Below are 16,524 nucleotides of genomic sequence, written 5' to 3' on the forward strand. Positions count from 1 at the left end.
ACTGTGTCAGATGAGTTTCATAGTGATGAAACTCTCCTCACATCCCATGAAACTCCATCCTTTCTCTCTCCTTGCCATGTCAGCAAAATTAATGATACTTAATGCCATGAAACCTTCCATAAAACTCCAATTGAAAATGGCCTAAGAATAAAGATAACAACACAAAACATACTAATCTCTGGGTTATAAGATGCTACTAGATTATAAGATAAAGAGATTGATATATTCTATATCATTATATATATGATTAAGACACTATAAATATAAAGGCATATGTATACAACCCAACAAATTTCTGGCTCCACCATATTCTACATTGTGGGTCATACTTAGAGGTCGATGCATCATATATCACTATAGATGTTCTTATGCCGTTTTGGGTGTCGCAAAACACACACAAACCCTTGTCTACCGTATTCTAACGACAGATAATGTAATAAAGACATACAAAGGTAGTAATAACCTGATCATTTGACCATATTTTATATTATCATGCACAGATATCAATGTGTTCACACACTATTGTAGATATGCTCATCTTGTAGTAAATGTTATAATAAAAACAAACAACCAAACAACTTCCTCCTTCCACCACATTCTACATCATCACAAACAACCAAACAACTTCCTCCTTCCACCACATTCTACATCATCCATCTTGTATTCATATATTGATGCAAGCGTGCTAACCAGGGACCATAGAAAAAAAAGTTGGACTAGCCACCGGTTCGGCTGCAAAGATCTTGAACCACCAATTTTAGCAACTCCATTCAACTAAAAGACCAGCCAGGTAAGGAAAAGTTTATTTACATAGTGCAAAATAAAAAAAATACTTACAGAATTCAAATTTATCATAAAACCCTCCTCCCCGAAGCACTCCACTAGCGTTTCGCGTGTGGCAGCAGGGAGGAAATATGTAAAAATATGACTATTTATCGAACCGGACGGTTCAATAGTCACACCACCGAACCGGTGAACCTCAACCGGTTCAATAGCCGGTCCGGTTTTCGTCCTACCCGAGGAGGGAGACATGCTTCTCTCACCACAGCCGCTGCAACCAAGACGCCCGCGCCGCCCGCGCGGTTGCAGCCGGAGAGCCACGCCAGATCATCGTCACCACGGACGCGCGCCGCCCTCGTGTCCGGGCAGGGCCTGCCTGCCAACGCGCTGCCGTTTGGCCCGTCGCGGCCGCCACCGCGCGCGGCCGGCGTGGTGGTAAACGTCACCTGCGGCGGCAACCGACGAAGCCGCCGCGCCGATTTGCGCGGAAGCCCCTGCCCGCCCCCGAATTCCCTCGCCGCCCTCCGCGGCGCCGCGCAGGCCTCGCTAATCCCCCCCGACACGTGGTTAACCCCCGCAGTTAATGACCCCCTCGGGCTCGCGCTCACCGCAGTTAATGACCCCCTCGGGCTCGCGCTGGCTGGCTTTAGTACTCCACCACCACCACCGAGCAGTCTCTCCTCCTCCTCCTTCCCCTCGCCTTTTTGATCTTTCCCCCTCCCCTCGCATTCCCATCCCCCTCGCGCTCCTCCCTCTCCCCGGAGCCACCCACCGGCCCCGGCCTGCTCGGTCCAGCGGCGAGGGGGGACACCGCCGTCCCGCCCCGCTCCCACCGCCCGGTCCTCCACCCCGATCGGCCGCCCCGGATCGCCGGCGCCCGCGGCCCCCCACCCTGGTCCCGATCGATTGGCGGCGGAGGGCGTGCTCCGGGACACCCAAAGGTGAGCGCTTTCGGCCCCGCGCCGGGGTTGTTGAGTTGACCGCCGTGGGCTGGCGGGGGCGATTCGGGAGGGCGCCGCGCGGGGGGGGGGGGGGGGGTCGCTTTGATTCGGGGCGGTGGTCGGTCGAGGTCCTCTTTGGGGCTTGTTTCGGGTGCTCTCTGTCTCTGGGGGTTCGATTCGGCCCTGGAAAGGCTTCGGTTGCCATTTCGGGGGCCGTTCTGGGGGTAATTCCTTGCGGATTCGGGGTTGCCTCTTTCGGGCTCCTTGGATTTTCCCCGTTCGGGAGCGGCAGCGTCGGCCTCTACCTGCCCTTTCTGCCTGCATGTTGCTGGTTGTGGAAACTGCAGGCCTCAGCCTTATCACAACTGATGAAGCTGTGATCTTTTCAGTATTTCTCTACTAGCACAGGATACGTTTCTCTCCTTTTTTTAATTATTATTATTATTGGAAATGGACTAGCAATTCTGGGATGTGTATTTGTATGCCTGCATGTTGTTGGTGGTGGTGGTGCAAATTGTAGTTCTTGTATGAATGGGAGTGTCACACCTCTTGCTTTGCTTTGCTTTGCTTATGTAGAATACTGTGTGTTTTCCCCTTGTTGGTGATATCTATTTTGTCCCTCCTTTGCAGGCAAACCAATCGCCAAGCAGGCTTCTGGGGTGCTGTGCTGGGGGAGCAGGGAGGAGGTGGAGTGATTGTGGAAGCTAGGATTCCAGTCGTTGAGTGATGGCGCAAGGCGCCAACTTCCCTGGCTTCATTGGCGCCGCGGGTGGCCATGATGGTGGCGTGAACTTTGGTGGGGGCTTCTGCGACATGGCCTTCTACCAGAAGCTAGGGGAGGGCTCCAACATGTCCATGGACAGCCTCAACAGCATGCAGACCAGCATGCACGGCGGCTCCATCGCCATGTCTGTGGACAACAGCAGTGTCGGGTCTAACAGCGACTCGCGTACGGGGATGCTCGGCCATCCCGGTCTCAAGGGCCCTGTTGTTGTCGGCAGCTATTCGGTTGGGAACAGCATCTTCCGTCCAGGGAGAGTGTCGCATGCCTTGAGTGAGGATGCGCTGGCACAGGCTCTGATGGACAATAGGTTCCCGACAGAGACACTCCAGAATTATGAGGAGTGGACAATTGATCTGGGAAAACTTCACTTGGGGATGCCCTTTGCCCAAGGCGCCTTTGGTAAGCTGTATAGGGGAACATACAATGGCATGGATGTTGCCATAAAGCTTCTGGAGCGGCCAGAGGCTGACCCGGAAAAAGCTCTACTGCTTGAGCAGCAATTCGTGCAGGAGGTTATGATGCTTGCAACCTTAAGGCACCCCAACATTGTCAAATTCATTGGTGCTTGCAGGAAACCATTGGTTTGGTGTATTGTCACAGAATATGCAAAGGGTGGGTCGCTCAAGAATTTCTTGAGCAGGAGACAAAACAGGTCTGTTCCACTGAAGTTAGCAGTGAAGCAGGCATTAGATGTTGCACGTGGCATGGCCTATGTCCACGAACTTGGGTTCATTCACAGAGATCTCAAGTCAGATAACCTCCTAATTTCCGGTGATAAGTCCATTAAGATTGCTGACTTTGGAGTGGCTAGGATTGAAGTGAAGACTGAGGGGATGACACCTGAAACAGGAACATATCGTTGGATGGCTCCGTAAGTTGAACAAACACGCTCTTTGTTTATCTTTTTTCAGTTGGTCATTATGTTATTCTTAATAAGGCATACCTGTTTCATTTTTCGCATTGTCATTACTCAGGATCGTGATAGGGAACTATATGTTGATTGATAATAAGATATATGTGGTTTCTGTGATTGCTTAGTCTATCTGCTGTACTGTTTACCTGTAACATGTTATGCACTTTTCCTGTATTAGACCTAATTGTCTAATGTATTTGTGGTCTGTATTAACTGGTTAATTTTTTGACTTTTTAGTATTCCTCTAAAATTGACTTGATTTTAGCATTTCCTGATATGCACTGAATACTTGATTGTGAAAAAAATATGTTTTTGCATGTAAAGTTTCCATCCTGCTGCTTTCCAGGATCACTAAATTATAAATGCTTTCCTTTTTTTGCCTTTATCCAATGCTAAAGCTGGTTTAACAGATCAAACACTATTATAATATATGTGAAATATACACTGTATTCTCTGAGTATGTTCTGTAAATTCTGTGCATGGCCACATGGGATCAGATATTGTTTGCTATTTAGAAATTATGAAGGGGGGTATCTCAGTAGGAATCCATGTGCTTCTTCATGAATAGATACGTGGAGCTTGTGTGGTTGCTTATTTGTTTTGTTATACTCTTTATCTGTAACATGTGAATGACTGTTAAAACATATAGTATTTGTTACTTATATGCATCTGTATTAACTGGTCAACTTAATTTTTTATTTAGTTGTTCCTCCAAAATGGACATGATTTTAGCATTTCCTGATATGTTTTTAATACTTGATTGGGCAAAAATAGATTTTTTTTGTAAATCTTGTTCTGCTGTTGTTTGGAATTACCAATTTATGACTACCTTTTTAAAAAAACATTTTATCCAATACCAAAGTTGGTTTCGCAGATCAAACACTTGTATATGTTAAACATACATTGTGCTTATTTGTACCCACTGCGAGGTGTTCTCAACATTCTGGTGTGTAGCCACTTGGGCTCAATTATTGCTTACTGTTTAGAACTAGTTAAGCAGGCTGCTGTTCTAGAATCCATGTTGTTTCTTAGCTTATATGTTTTAACATTTTATGAGTGCTAATGATTAGTAACTATTACTATCTAAGGTATTAGATTGCATCAGTTGTGAATTCCTTCCAAATCATTCTGCACCATGAATTCTTGTGCCAAAGTGGTCTATAAAATATTGCCATCTTAGGAGCATTTTTGCCATCTAAGTTATATTAGCTGCTACTTGTTGGCTGAGCGTATTTGGTTTGCCTTAAGTTATTAACTGCAAAACATGCGAGGTCATACTTGGAATATGATTTTCTAGTGGTCATTGTTTTCTCACTTTGAAATCATAGTTTATTTTGTTAGCAAAATTAAGTAATCATGTGAAACATGATTACATCTAGTTTGGTTAAAGCTAGTGTACAAGAAGGGAAGATTCGTTGAGGCAAGCATCTTGCATGGCCCTACTTGTCCAAGGCGGTCAAAGTTGGGTGATTGGATTGGCAAGTTGCACGGTTTGTGTACCGCGCTTGATGGAGAATTGAAGCCTCATGCGGAAAGGATCCTTGTGCCATGCAACATAGTTTTGGTACCTTTTGGTTGTCCGCCTTCCCACCACCACCACCAGAACATTGCCACATTTCTGTCGATAGCGGTAGAGGCAAAGGTGAAGTGTAAGACGGAGTCAAGGGTGGGCAATGATAACACAAGAGGTGGAGCAATATGGGAAGGAGGCTTAGGACTTTCTACTTCTATATACTTGGTTTCTTCTTCAAGCGAGTGAGCCAAGAAAGTGCTTCAAACTTCAATGTTCTCTTCCACGCTTCTCTTGTATTCGTAGCTCCTAGGTTGGTGTTTAGATGACTAATCATGATGCATGTGAAGTGTTGTTAAGTTGACGATTGAACATCCAAGGCATCAACTTCCATAACTCGACTCGAGTTGGAGGGTCACCTAGATAATTAATGACTAATCACAATTAGGCATCCATGTGTTGGCGTGTAGGTTGGGTAGTTGGCAATTTGGTTAGTATAATCCCAATACAATAGAATTTGGACTCGTATACAAGGAATCCTAGCCTTGTGAATCCTATCAAATATTAGCTACCAAACACACCATGGTCTAGAAGAGGAAAATTTCCTTATCGAGATGTCGGGCTGTCGCTAGTAGCCATCGGACCTCTCACTGAGCGGTGTGGTGCTCATTCCTCAATGCTCCACTGAGGCACTAAGCAATCTCTCCTCTTCTATAGTCGTCGATGCTAGTACTCAATTGTGCTCTCTTCGATGGTTATTGAATCCTCTGGTGTGCTCTTGGCTTGCGGTTCATTCGTCCAACCGAAGGTTTGCCAGTTTGTAAATTACTTATTTAATACACATTCCATGTCATCACAAGTGAACATGTGGTTGCATGTCAAAGCCTCCAAACCCCAAGACATGTGTCTGATTCATTGCGACTTCTCACATGAATAAAATTGCGATCTAATTATGGACCGTCCGGTTTCTCACAAAGCCCATCTCAACTTTGATTATTGAACCAAGGCGATCCATTAACTAGCATATGCTCTAGTTGCTGGTTTCAACAGTTGAGACACGAACCCTATCTAGCTTCAATTACTATGATCTCTTGGCTACTTGTTGGCTAGTTGTAACTAGTTAGCTATAAGTGCGGAGGTGACTTGACTTCATGACTCGAACCATGGTAAATTTAGTCACATTGCCACATCTTCCAACCAAAGGGGCCCTCACTGGCTTGTACTCCCTCCATCCAACTATCCAAGGCCCATTAGAAAATCTGAAAAATCCATCTATGCAAGGCCTATTCCGGTTTTTCTCAGACTCCTTGGCACACGACGCTTTAGAGCCGTCGCGGCAGTAACCTCGCCTCCCCCGCCGGGCATGGGGATAAAACTCCCAGGCTTCCCAACGGATCTGCTGTGCCACCGAGTTGTTTTTCCATCTACTACCGCACGTCTGCTTTGCCTCCTTTTCTTCTTTGACATTGCACAATCAATCCCAGCTGCCGGACTCAATTAAGACGGGATTAAGCCCGATCGTCTCAAACAAGGAGGAAGTAAATACTCCCCTCTCTCCTTGCTAATTCTTCCTTGGTCTTTGAGCCATGAACAAATGGGCCTTGGATAGTTGGATGGAGGGAACTATATGCCACAATATTGATCATTCTAGGCTTGCTTTGCAAGACTTACTATGATACGTGGAACCTCAATTAATCCTCAATGAATTGCAGCCATATTCTCCTTTATTTGTTGGCTCCATGTGACAAGAAAGCTCACGAGCCACCTAAAAGGAGATGAATGCACTCCTCGAGCCATGTTCTCTGACACAAGAGATACTACCCGGTTAAATTGGATTAGATATCCCTTGTCCCGTATCCTATCCATAGTTCTAAAGGCGTCGCCTAGGTGCCCAGGCAAACCCAGTTTGCCTTGGGCAACAACCACACCTTGTCGCCTAGGCGCCGCCTAGGCATCCAGGTGTATCCAGCTTCCCTCGGGTCACCTTGTCGCCTTTAAAACATGGATCCTATCCTTTAATTTTCTTCGAGGTGTAGTTTTGTTAGTCACATGAATAGACCTAGGCACAAAAATGAAAAATAAATTTTCTTTACCTTGGTTCGCAATGGGTTTAATGGATATAACATTTTATCATAACATTGTACAAGTCGAAGCAACAGAGGTAGAAGTTCCATCAACTGTAAAAAATTAAAATTGTATATTTGAAAATACCATTTTAAGGTCGTCTCACTAACCAAAGAAATTCTTGCTTAATATTTGGCCAAAGATGTCGGGCAGGGTATCAAATGTGCTGGATTCCAAATATCTTAGGTCCTATTTGGAAATTATTAAGGAAAACCTTGGAACTATTTGTTAGCGTATAATATAAACCACAATGCCAACATAAAAAGTTTTCAACACTCATTTTGAATCGTGAAAACATATACTGAAAAGAGGTTCAAAAATCCTGCGTTATTTGTTACTCTGTCAGGAAATATCCGAACTGATTACACCTCCATTGGCTAGCCAATTATCTTTACGTCATCATCCAGTCCTGGCTAGCCAGATAATCACCTATGGACTATTCCCTTTCTAACCTACCAATGTGCAAACATTTCAGGTGGGTTATTTCAAGGTGCTCTTCAAGGATCTGTGATCTTTGTTATTCCTATTCAAAATGTCCCTGTTCATATAAATTCAAAACTGTGGTATGTCAACATATTTAGGATTAAGCAACTCAATAAATGGTATTACCACTAAAAACTGCCCTTTATTTGTTGTTAATTCCTTTCCTAGATACTCATATGGCAGTGAGACAACTCATTGGGAAAAACAAAATCCTTTCTAGCTTTACTGGAACAATACAGTTTCCCCCTCTCCTAATTGGCAACTTTGCTTGTGTCCGGCCGAGTGAAAGGTGTGAAAGATCGAAACGTCCATATTAAAGGTGAGAGGAAAGTGTGACCTGCTGCTTGCGGCTTATCTTTTTGTCCCAATCTAACAGGAAGGCCCACAAAAATCCTGGATGGCGTGACCTGAATATGACCGGATTGGAGAGCCCACTGCCCATGGATTTGGCCTGTTGAGATATTAAAATCACATTAAATTACTAAGCAACATTATAGAAATTTCTGTATGAATTGATTTGTAACATTATTTCTCTTAAATTTTAGTATGCCGTTATTGGTAGGTTGGTGGATATAGTGTGAAATAACTAGAGTATCCACTGTTAATTAATTAAAGGTGTTAGAATATGTGTGTTGTATGCGTGATGGACCTGGCGCCCAGGCCCATGGCCGGCTCCCTGGTGTGCCTAGATGATTAGGATAGGCATGTTAACCCTTTGATTGGTTCTGATTCTATAAACCTCTCTTAGGTGTTAGAATATATTAATGAATGGGGCAGGGCGATTTTGCGTCATTGCTCTAAAAATATATGTACATGTATTGTATACCCTAATCAATCTATTATTCTATGCAATCCCACGCATTATACACAATTTTACAAAAGGTGCGGCCTCCTAGATTCCATGGAGCATGGTGACATATTTCAAATTGATCTCTTTTGCCTCTGGGGTCATAGTACATTACTAGGCAAACTCAATGTCATATTAAATCCACTGAATATCCAGGCAAAGGGTCTGTAGTTGTATTCATTGTGCTATTGATTTTGGTACACACTGAAATGCTGATACTCTTGACATCTTTCTAGTTCATTATGTTGACATGTTTTTCCTTTTTATTGGATTCATCAGATTGTTTTTTCTGTGCTCATGTTCTAGCTCTTAACATCTTATTATCTCAATGAAATATATATGCTATGTTTGTGATGATATTTACTATTGATTACAATGCTTGTCATGTGAATGCTTCTACCATGTGGCTCTACTTTGCTTCACTGTAGATGTAGAATTGGAACAATTGCTGCTTACAATGTTCTCTTTCTTTGTTTTGATGTGTTAACTTCCTACTTTTCCACGTACAGTGAGATGATCCAGCACAGACCATACGACCAGAAAGTTGATGTCTACAGCTTTGGCATTGTACTGTGGGAGCTTGTAACTGGCAATGTTCCTTTTGCAAACATGACTGCGGTGCAAGCTGCATTTGCTGTGGTGAACAAGGGCGTCCGTCCGACCATACCCCATGACTGCCTCCCTGCCCTAGGGGAGATCATGACCAGGTGCTGGGACTCAAACCCTGAAGTCCGCCCCCCATTCACTGAGATTGTCAGGATGCTGGATCAGGTGGAGATGGAGGTCCTGCGCACTGTTCGTAGGGCCCGCTTCCGCTGCTGCATTGCTCAACCGATGGCCCTGGACTGAGCTGTCCAGAATCCAGGAAAAGAACCTGGAGGGAGGTTTAGTCCTGTGTATTTATCGTATTATAATAGACCTGCGCTTCAGAATCAGAAAGCCAGCTCTCGACACTCTCGAGTGTGCCTTCTGTCTTTGACATGTTTATCGTAGATTACACCTAGTTTCTGTCATCAGAGTGGTTGTAATAGAAGTAGTTTTATCCTTGACTCCATACCTGCCTGTTGTAACAAGTGCATGTTCCTGCTGCTCGCTCTGTTTTTTTTTTATCATCATGCGGCTACATGTGAAAGCTCTGATGCGTCATGGTATATATAATATGTATAATTAATTAGCATGGATTTGCTCATGTGTTGTCCTGAATGATGTCAAAATTCGGCACATCAGAATCATGCAACTCAGCCTTGCTCAGCATCAGTTTTCCTCTGGAAGATGGGCAGATTTTTAGGAGGCCATGTTAAGTGTTATGTGTTGCTTTCAGGTCTGCTCACTTTTGGAAAACAACTGTAACTGTTGCAAATGCTATCAGGTTTGAAGTTTGCTGCTCCAACGGCTGTACCTGAGTGATAGAGGTCGCCATTTATTCATATATGCAAGGGTTAACCTGATGCATTATTTGCCCAAATTGTGACTTTGAAGCGTTGTGACCAAGGCAACTATAGAATTGTTCAGGTGCATATTAACAAGATGAAGGTACACGTGAGGATTTGCACTGAAATTACAAGAGGATGTGCAAGGAAAGGCAATAGTATCGTCTTCCAAGTGCAGAAAATGCAACGTTGTCTCAGCATAATTCTGCAGTTTCTTATGGCTAAACCACTAGAATGAACAGCATTCATGATGCGACACGAGGGACAAAAATACACATGTGCGAGAATAAAACAGGGGTGAAGAGAACTGCGAACAATAATTATAGAACTATGATATTGAAATTATAACCTAAATGGAGATGAAACAAAGCCTATGATGTTGTACAACTGACGCGACCACCATATTTAACACAATCAACCTGCACTTTGCCCCCTCCAACCTTCACACAGCAGCACTCTATTCAACTGCTGCTTCCAAATTAGCACAGACAAATCAACCACTTTCCTCCACAGGGCCTGCCTTCGCGTTTGCGTCGCCTTCCTCAACCTTAGCTGTAGCCGTGGTTCCATTTTCAGCTGACACGCCCTCAGCTTTCTGGGGTTTCCCACTGTTCTCAGTCTCCTTCAACTGGACCTTAGCAAATGCGTCTGACATATTGGCCACAGCTTCCTTGGTATCTGCTGGCTTCTGAGGATCGGCGCTGCCAGGCTGCTGTTGACGTCTGTTCTCCTGCAAGGCTTTCTCCCGCTGCTCATAGAAGTCAAAATCCTCCAGGATTGTCGTCTCAGCCTCATGGTTCTTGAAGATGGTTAGCATCTGGAGGCCCTGTTCCAGCTTCACCTGCATGTTTTGTTCCCCAATGAGTTAGAGCAACTCCAACAGACCCTCTAAACAACTCTCTATCTCAAATTAGAGGGTTAAACAAAAAAGATGCACTCCATCGGACCCTGTAGTATGCCCTCTATTTTGGGGAGGCCTCCAAATCCCCTCATCCACCCTCCATTCCTAGGGAGTCTCTAGGGAGAGACTCCCTATTATAAGTTAGAATTGAGGGCTACTGCTGGAGTTGAAGGAATTTTCGAAGTATATAGAAATTAGAGGCAGAACTCCGCCTATGCTGACTGGAAGACTCTCTCTCTCCTGAGTCGTCTCAGCATAGCCGGTCCCAAGCCCGGGTAAAGGAGGAGGGTTGCGTCAGGTTTTGGCAAACCAGCATAAAAAATAGCCACTCTAATGAATTTGAAACCCACAATTAGATGGTTTGGACATGTCCAACGAAGGCCTCCTGAGGCGCCGGTGCGTAATGGGGTTCTTAAGCGGGTCGATAATGTAAAGAGAGGTAGAGGTAGACCTAAACTGACGTGGGATGAGTCGGTTAAGAGAGACCTTAAGGATTGGAATATCTCTAAAGAGATAGCTTTGGATAAGAGCGCTTGGAGACTAGCTATCAATGTGCCTGAACCTTGAACTTATTTCTTTCGGGTTTCATCTCTAGCCTACCCCAACTTGCTTGGGAAAAAAAAAGCTATGTTGTTGTTGTTGTTGTTGTTGTTGTTGTTGTTGTTGTTGTTGTTGTTGTTGTTATAGAAATTAGAGGCAGCCCCCATTTAGCATTTAGAGGGTTTGATTTAGGGGGCTATTGCTGGAGTTGGTCTTAGTGATGAATTGATTCAGAAATTTCAGCCTAGGCATTCAACTGATAGAGATCAATTTCATGTAAATTTTACCTCCTGGGTATCCCTGCTATTCGTCACAGGTTTATTATCATTGTTCTCGAGAATGATGTGCCGCAGAAGGTTGTTTGGGACATCTTTAATTATGTGCCACTTCACAGGGAACTGGCCGCTCCACTTGTCCTGCTGCCAGTAATCAACACTTCTGTCGAAATCGACAGGTCCAATCATCTCAGCCACACCGCAGAATTGACCACTGCCATTAACCTATAAAAACCGTAGGCAAAAAGCATATAGTTATGTATCAGCTTCAAGATTGTGTGAAGAAAATATCAAAATTATAAACACTCAACACATGCTAATACAGGGCCAAACAAAATATTATTTTCCATTCATAAGCTTTCTTTAACGCGGGAGTAACTAAACAACCAAAGAAAAGGGGCTGTTCTTACCGAGAAAAACAAGAAAATGGGACAATGCTCTTCTTTCTCTTTGGCCGCACGGTAAGCAGAATCCAGCTTTCTATTCCCGCTAGCTGTGCTGGCCCAAACACTATACTTAATGCTCCTATGTACATGGTCCTCAGTGTAGGACTTTATTACAAAGAATTTGGCATCTTTGTACTCAGTGATAAAATCAGGGCGATTGTACAGTTCACTATCAATCAGAGGAACTGTTTTCTCACTTTTTTCATCTCCTGAGGAGTTCTCCGTGTCTTGTATCTTTGGTTTTGTAGCGCGTGGCCCACGGTTTTGCTCATTCATAAACTCCAGAGAGCCATTATGGCTACCAAATGGCATGCCCCTTTGTTGATTGGCACTGAAGTCGAAAGCACCAAATCTGCGACCAGAACTCCAACTTGTAGTGCCTCCAAATTTGCTACCTTGCTGGCGTACCTTGTATGATCCAGGACCATACGCCGATCCATGATGCTGCAATAACATACATTGTCAGCAGCGAACAACAAGGAGAATGTAAATCACAAGCAAATTTGAGCTCCATTATTAACTACACCCTCTGTATCGAACCACACTTGAATCCTAATGACAAATAATCAAATGAAGTAAACCAATTAACCGACATACATACAGGGCCCAAATGCATGAAACGTACCATTCCAGAAGCCAGTGGCATGTTCCCTTGACCAAATAATCCAGGAGTGTTATTTGGCTGTGTTGGTGCTACAAAACAAGATTCAAAATTTAGTTTGGCATGGCTCTGACCGATCTATTATACATTGCTTGGGGTCATCTAAAGTTTCCCTGTAGTAAAAAAGGAATTGAAGAGGAGAAATGTTACCTCTGTCAAATGAACTGAATGGTTGGTGATACCCTGGTGTGGGTGAATATAGAATGCCATCAGGAAGGAAGTACTCTGGCTGAAGCATAGGGTCTCCCTGAGATATTCCTGTCACTGAGTTCGAGTATCCCATGCTAGGAGAAGCTGGTGGTTGATAATATGAACTTGAGAAAGGGAAGTGCATAGGCAAGTATTGTTGGCCATCCCCGACGGTTGAAACAGAAGAATAGGCCCCATACATCATTTGGGGGTTGTTTGCATATCCAGGAGATAGCATGAGTGACTGGTTGTCATTGTAGATACCCTTCAGGAAAACAAGACTTAGAAGGAAATCATCAAGAAGAAACAAAGAAGTTTGGTAGTCCAGTTACTTACAGGTGATACAGAGTGGAGCCCCTCCATATTCACATAATGGGGATATTCTTCCCATTGCCCTGAAGGATTCATGTATCCTACAGTGTTGAAAAAGACAAGAAATTTAAAACCACACTCCCATGTAATTGAAAAGCTGCTGCGTTGATAAAGAACCAGGTACGGATTCAAATAATGCGCTCTCTTACACCGTAAGGTCAAGATATATACTTCAACTATGAACCCAAACAGAGGTGAACAAAGTGAACTAGTGAAACAATAATCAATTGTTGAACCAGTAAAAGACAAATTTATAGGGAAACGGCAGGAACATGGCCATTCAGAATCTGCGGCTATATGCTTATCTGGCGCAGTGTGCAAAGTAACTCAGAGTGTGTGCTAACATTAATTACGCAGAAAATGAACGTAGGCTAACCTCCAGGATAGAGTGCCTGTGGCTGCGGCGCATACACATTGTGCAGGTAGAGATAAGGTTGCTCTCCACCTTTTCCGACAGAGCCAGCCTTCTCATGTGCTCCTTTTGGAGATTTTATTGAGGTGGCACCACGGGCATTGCTTGCATTCGTATTCTCTGTACCAGAAAGAATCTGCCGCAATAGCAAAAAAAAACTTATGAGTAACATTTCAAATCGCACAAGAGAGGGAAATACACCATAACGGGAAACTAAATTACCTGATCCTTGGAGCTTGCGCTCTTGGAGGGGTTATTCTCCAGCACAGCTTCCGACTGCAGCGGGATCACGCTGTCTGCAGAACATACACACATATCCAAGCATAAGTCCACAGCAGGAATCGAAGGAAGATGCTTTCTCATGGTGCGCAACTTAAGACAGCCATAACACTTGTGCCACGATGCAAACAAGATTCCTTCTTTTTTTTTGAAGAAAGATGCAAACAAGATTCTACATAACAGAAGTAGAGCACTAGAGCTGTGCAGCTCCCCAATCACAGCCCTACAGAAGTGTACCGCACGCACATGTACATTGCACAGCCAAATCATGAGGCTTGCTGTGCTCGGTGCAGCAGCAGCAGCAAGCTCGCATCACGCCATCCAGCAGCTTACTCAAATCCCTCTTGTGGGCAGGACCATGCTCATCCGAAGCTGAGCTCACCCATTGGCTACATGCCACTGTACGCCCCACTCGTACCGGCGCCAATTTTACCGCGCCAGCCGCCAGCTCGTGCAAGACCGTCCCGCGGACGCCCGTGGCCCCGCAAACTGAAAAGCGAAAAAGAAAGGAAAAGACTCCCCTGCCCTTACGCAGGGGGCGCACCGCAACCCGCAGCCAGCGCACGGCCGAATCCCAGCCCGCCAGCTCCGCGCGGCTCCCTCCCTCCCCCCGCCAGCCAGCCAGCCCGGCCCGACGGCGAGCTCGCGGCTCCCCGGACCCTCCCGAATCCAGGGCGCCCGAAAACCAATCTTGATCTAGAAAGCCGTGCCGCGCGGCCTCCGGGGGTTCCGCCAGCGACCCCCGGCCGAGATCGCTCCCCCGCGCCGCGAATTCCCGCCGAATCCGGCCCGTGGGCGCCGGGGGGGGGGGGGGGGGTGTGTGGAATCCGAGCACCAGCCCGGGGCAATCACGAGCAGCAGCAGCGGCACCAGAACAAACACAGAGACAAAAAAAAGGGAAAGTCAAACCCCAATCCAATCCAGGCACCGACGGGGGGCGCACCTGCGGAGCCCTGCTGGGCCTGCGGCGGCGCGGCGGCCATGGCGGAGGAGATCCGGGGGCGGTGGCGCGCGTCGGGATTGGCGGAGTCGGCCCTCCCGGCGAGGGTTTAAGCATCAAAATTGGGGGAAGGGGGGGAGGAAAAAAAAAGTTTTCCCCTTTTTATTGGACGCGAGGAGGGGAGGGGGGGCAAGAAAGAAAGAAGGGAAACGGCGAGCGCCCCTGCCCACCAATGATTTTATAGCTGCCACCGAACGGCTCCCCGCGCCGAGCCGAGCCCGGCCCGGCCCGGCCCGGCCCGGCCCAGAGCGTGAGCGTCCTTGTTAACGGGTCTGGATCGGGGCCCAAATGGCAACAGGTTGCTTGCTGGGCGCGGTTAGCGGGTTGGAGGACACGGTGGCGTCGGGTTGGCTGGATCTGAGCCGGACGGGCTCATCCGGCAGCAGCCGTTCCACGTGCGGTTTCAGGCTTGCTTGCGCAGTGGCTGGAGATGGCATGAACCAGCTCTCCTCAGTTACTCGCACCGGTCACCACTGTGGAAACTCTCCCTCTCCTAGCTAGGCGCAACGTAGATCCTATTTGAATCCTCTAGCTGATAATTAGCTAGCTAAAACTAAACATGATGGGGAAATGGATGGAGTGGTTAAGATGGAAATTGGGTATGACAAATATGGTGACAGTGGACAGTGAGGGACTAAGGGGTGGTTTAGCTCTGTTTTGGAGGAGGGGTGTCGAGGTACAACTAAAAAGTTTTTCCAAATACCACATTTACTGTGTGCTGACAGAGCATGACAGACTTCAGTGGAGATTCACTGGTATTTATGGGGAATCAAAAAGTGAGGGAAAAGATAACACGTGGAAGACATTGCGTTCTTTAAAGAATAAATCTGAATTGTCATGGCTCTGTAGTGGTGATTTCAATGAAATACTTTTTAGTTATGAGAAGGAGGGCGGCCCTCCTAGAGCAGAATTAAATATGCAAAAGTTTCGACAGGCTTTGGTGGATTGTGGTCTACATGATTTGAGGTTTGTCGGGGACCCTTTCACTTGGCGAAATAATCATCATATGACTGCAAAATTTGTAAAAGAGAGACTTGATCGAGCTGTAGCAAATTGTGCTTGGAGGTGCATTTTTCCTTTGGTGAAGATTACTAATGGTGATCCTAGACATTCAGATCATATGCCAATTATAATTGATGTGGGTAGTAGGGAAAGAAAGAAATGGTGTAGACAAGTTGAGATTTTGCCAAAATTTGAAGCTAAGTGGCTTGAGGAAGACGAATGTGAGGGTCGAGTGATGGCTGCATGGAGGACAGCCACGGAGGCAGGGTGTAACACTATGGTGCAATTGCAGAAAAAGTTGTTGGGGGATCTCAGGGAATGGGATAGGAATGTTTTAGGAGCAGTTGGAAAAGAGAATTGTTAAAGTCAAGAAGGAGTTGGAGAATTGCAGGCGACGGAATATATCTCAAGAAGCAGTAAACCAGGAACATTTGTTGCGTTACAAGCTTGAACGTTTGCAAGATCATCTGAATATTTACTGGAAGCAACGAGCACATAACACATGGTTGTTAAAAGGAGACCGGAATACTAGTTTCTTTCATGCCTTCGCCTCAAAACTGAAAGTGAGGAATTATGTGGGAAGGTTGAAGGATGAGAACGGAAGAGTAGTGGCTGGAAAACAAATGAAGGATTAC

At 45.6% G+C, this 16,524-nt stretch overlaps 2 protein-coding genes across 3 annotated transcripts; one reads left to right on the top strand and one right to left on the bottom strand.

Moving 5' to 3' along the window:
* Positions 1-1,414: 1,414 nt before the first annotated feature.
* On the top strand, positions 1,415-9,571 carry LOC120711792 (serine/threonine-protein kinase STY13-like). The gene is made up of 3 exons (XM_039997437.1): positions 1,415-1,721; positions 2,352-3,376; positions 8,892-9,571. Exons 2-3 carry the CDS (start codon positions 2,448-2,450, stop codon positions 9,229-9,231), a joined length of 1,269 nt encoding a protein of 422 aa, XP_039853371.1. The 5' UTR covers positions 1,415-1,721; positions 2,352-2,447; the 3' UTR covers positions 9,232-9,571.
* Positions 9,572-9,973: 402 nt separating this feature from the next.
* Positions 9,974-15,038, bottom strand: LOC120711791 (YTH domain-containing protein ECT1-like). 2 transcript variants are annotated; one of them, XM_039997436.1, is made up of 9 exons: positions 14,831-15,038; positions 13,831-13,904; positions 13,573-13,744; positions 13,161-13,237; positions 12,786-13,089; positions 12,600-12,667; positions 11,939-12,418; positions 11,541-11,753; positions 9,974-10,653 (listed from the first exon to the last, which is right to left on the bottom strand). In XM_039997436.1, the coding sequence occupies exons 1-9, from the start codon at positions 14,868-14,870 to the stop codon at positions 10,306-10,308; spliced, it is 1,776 nt and encodes a 591-aa protein (XP_039853370.1). In that variant the 5' UTR covers positions 14,871-15,038; the 3' UTR covers positions 9,974-10,305. The 2 variants fall into 2 exon arrangements, with proteins under 2 accessions (XP_039853370.1, XP_039853369.1); XM_039997435.1 differs by lacking the exon at positions 14,831-15,038 and adding an exon at positions 14,134-14,327.
* Positions 15,039-16,524: the final 1,486 nt, after the last annotated feature.

The sequence above is a fragment of the Panicum virgatum genome, chromosome 6K (genome assembly GCF_016808335.1).
Source record: "Panicum virgatum strain AP13 chromosome 6K, P.virgatum_v5, whole genome shotgun sequence".
Classification (NCBI taxonomy): domain Eukaryota; kingdom Viridiplantae; phylum Streptophyta; class Magnoliopsida; order Poales; family Poaceae; genus Panicum; species Panicum virgatum.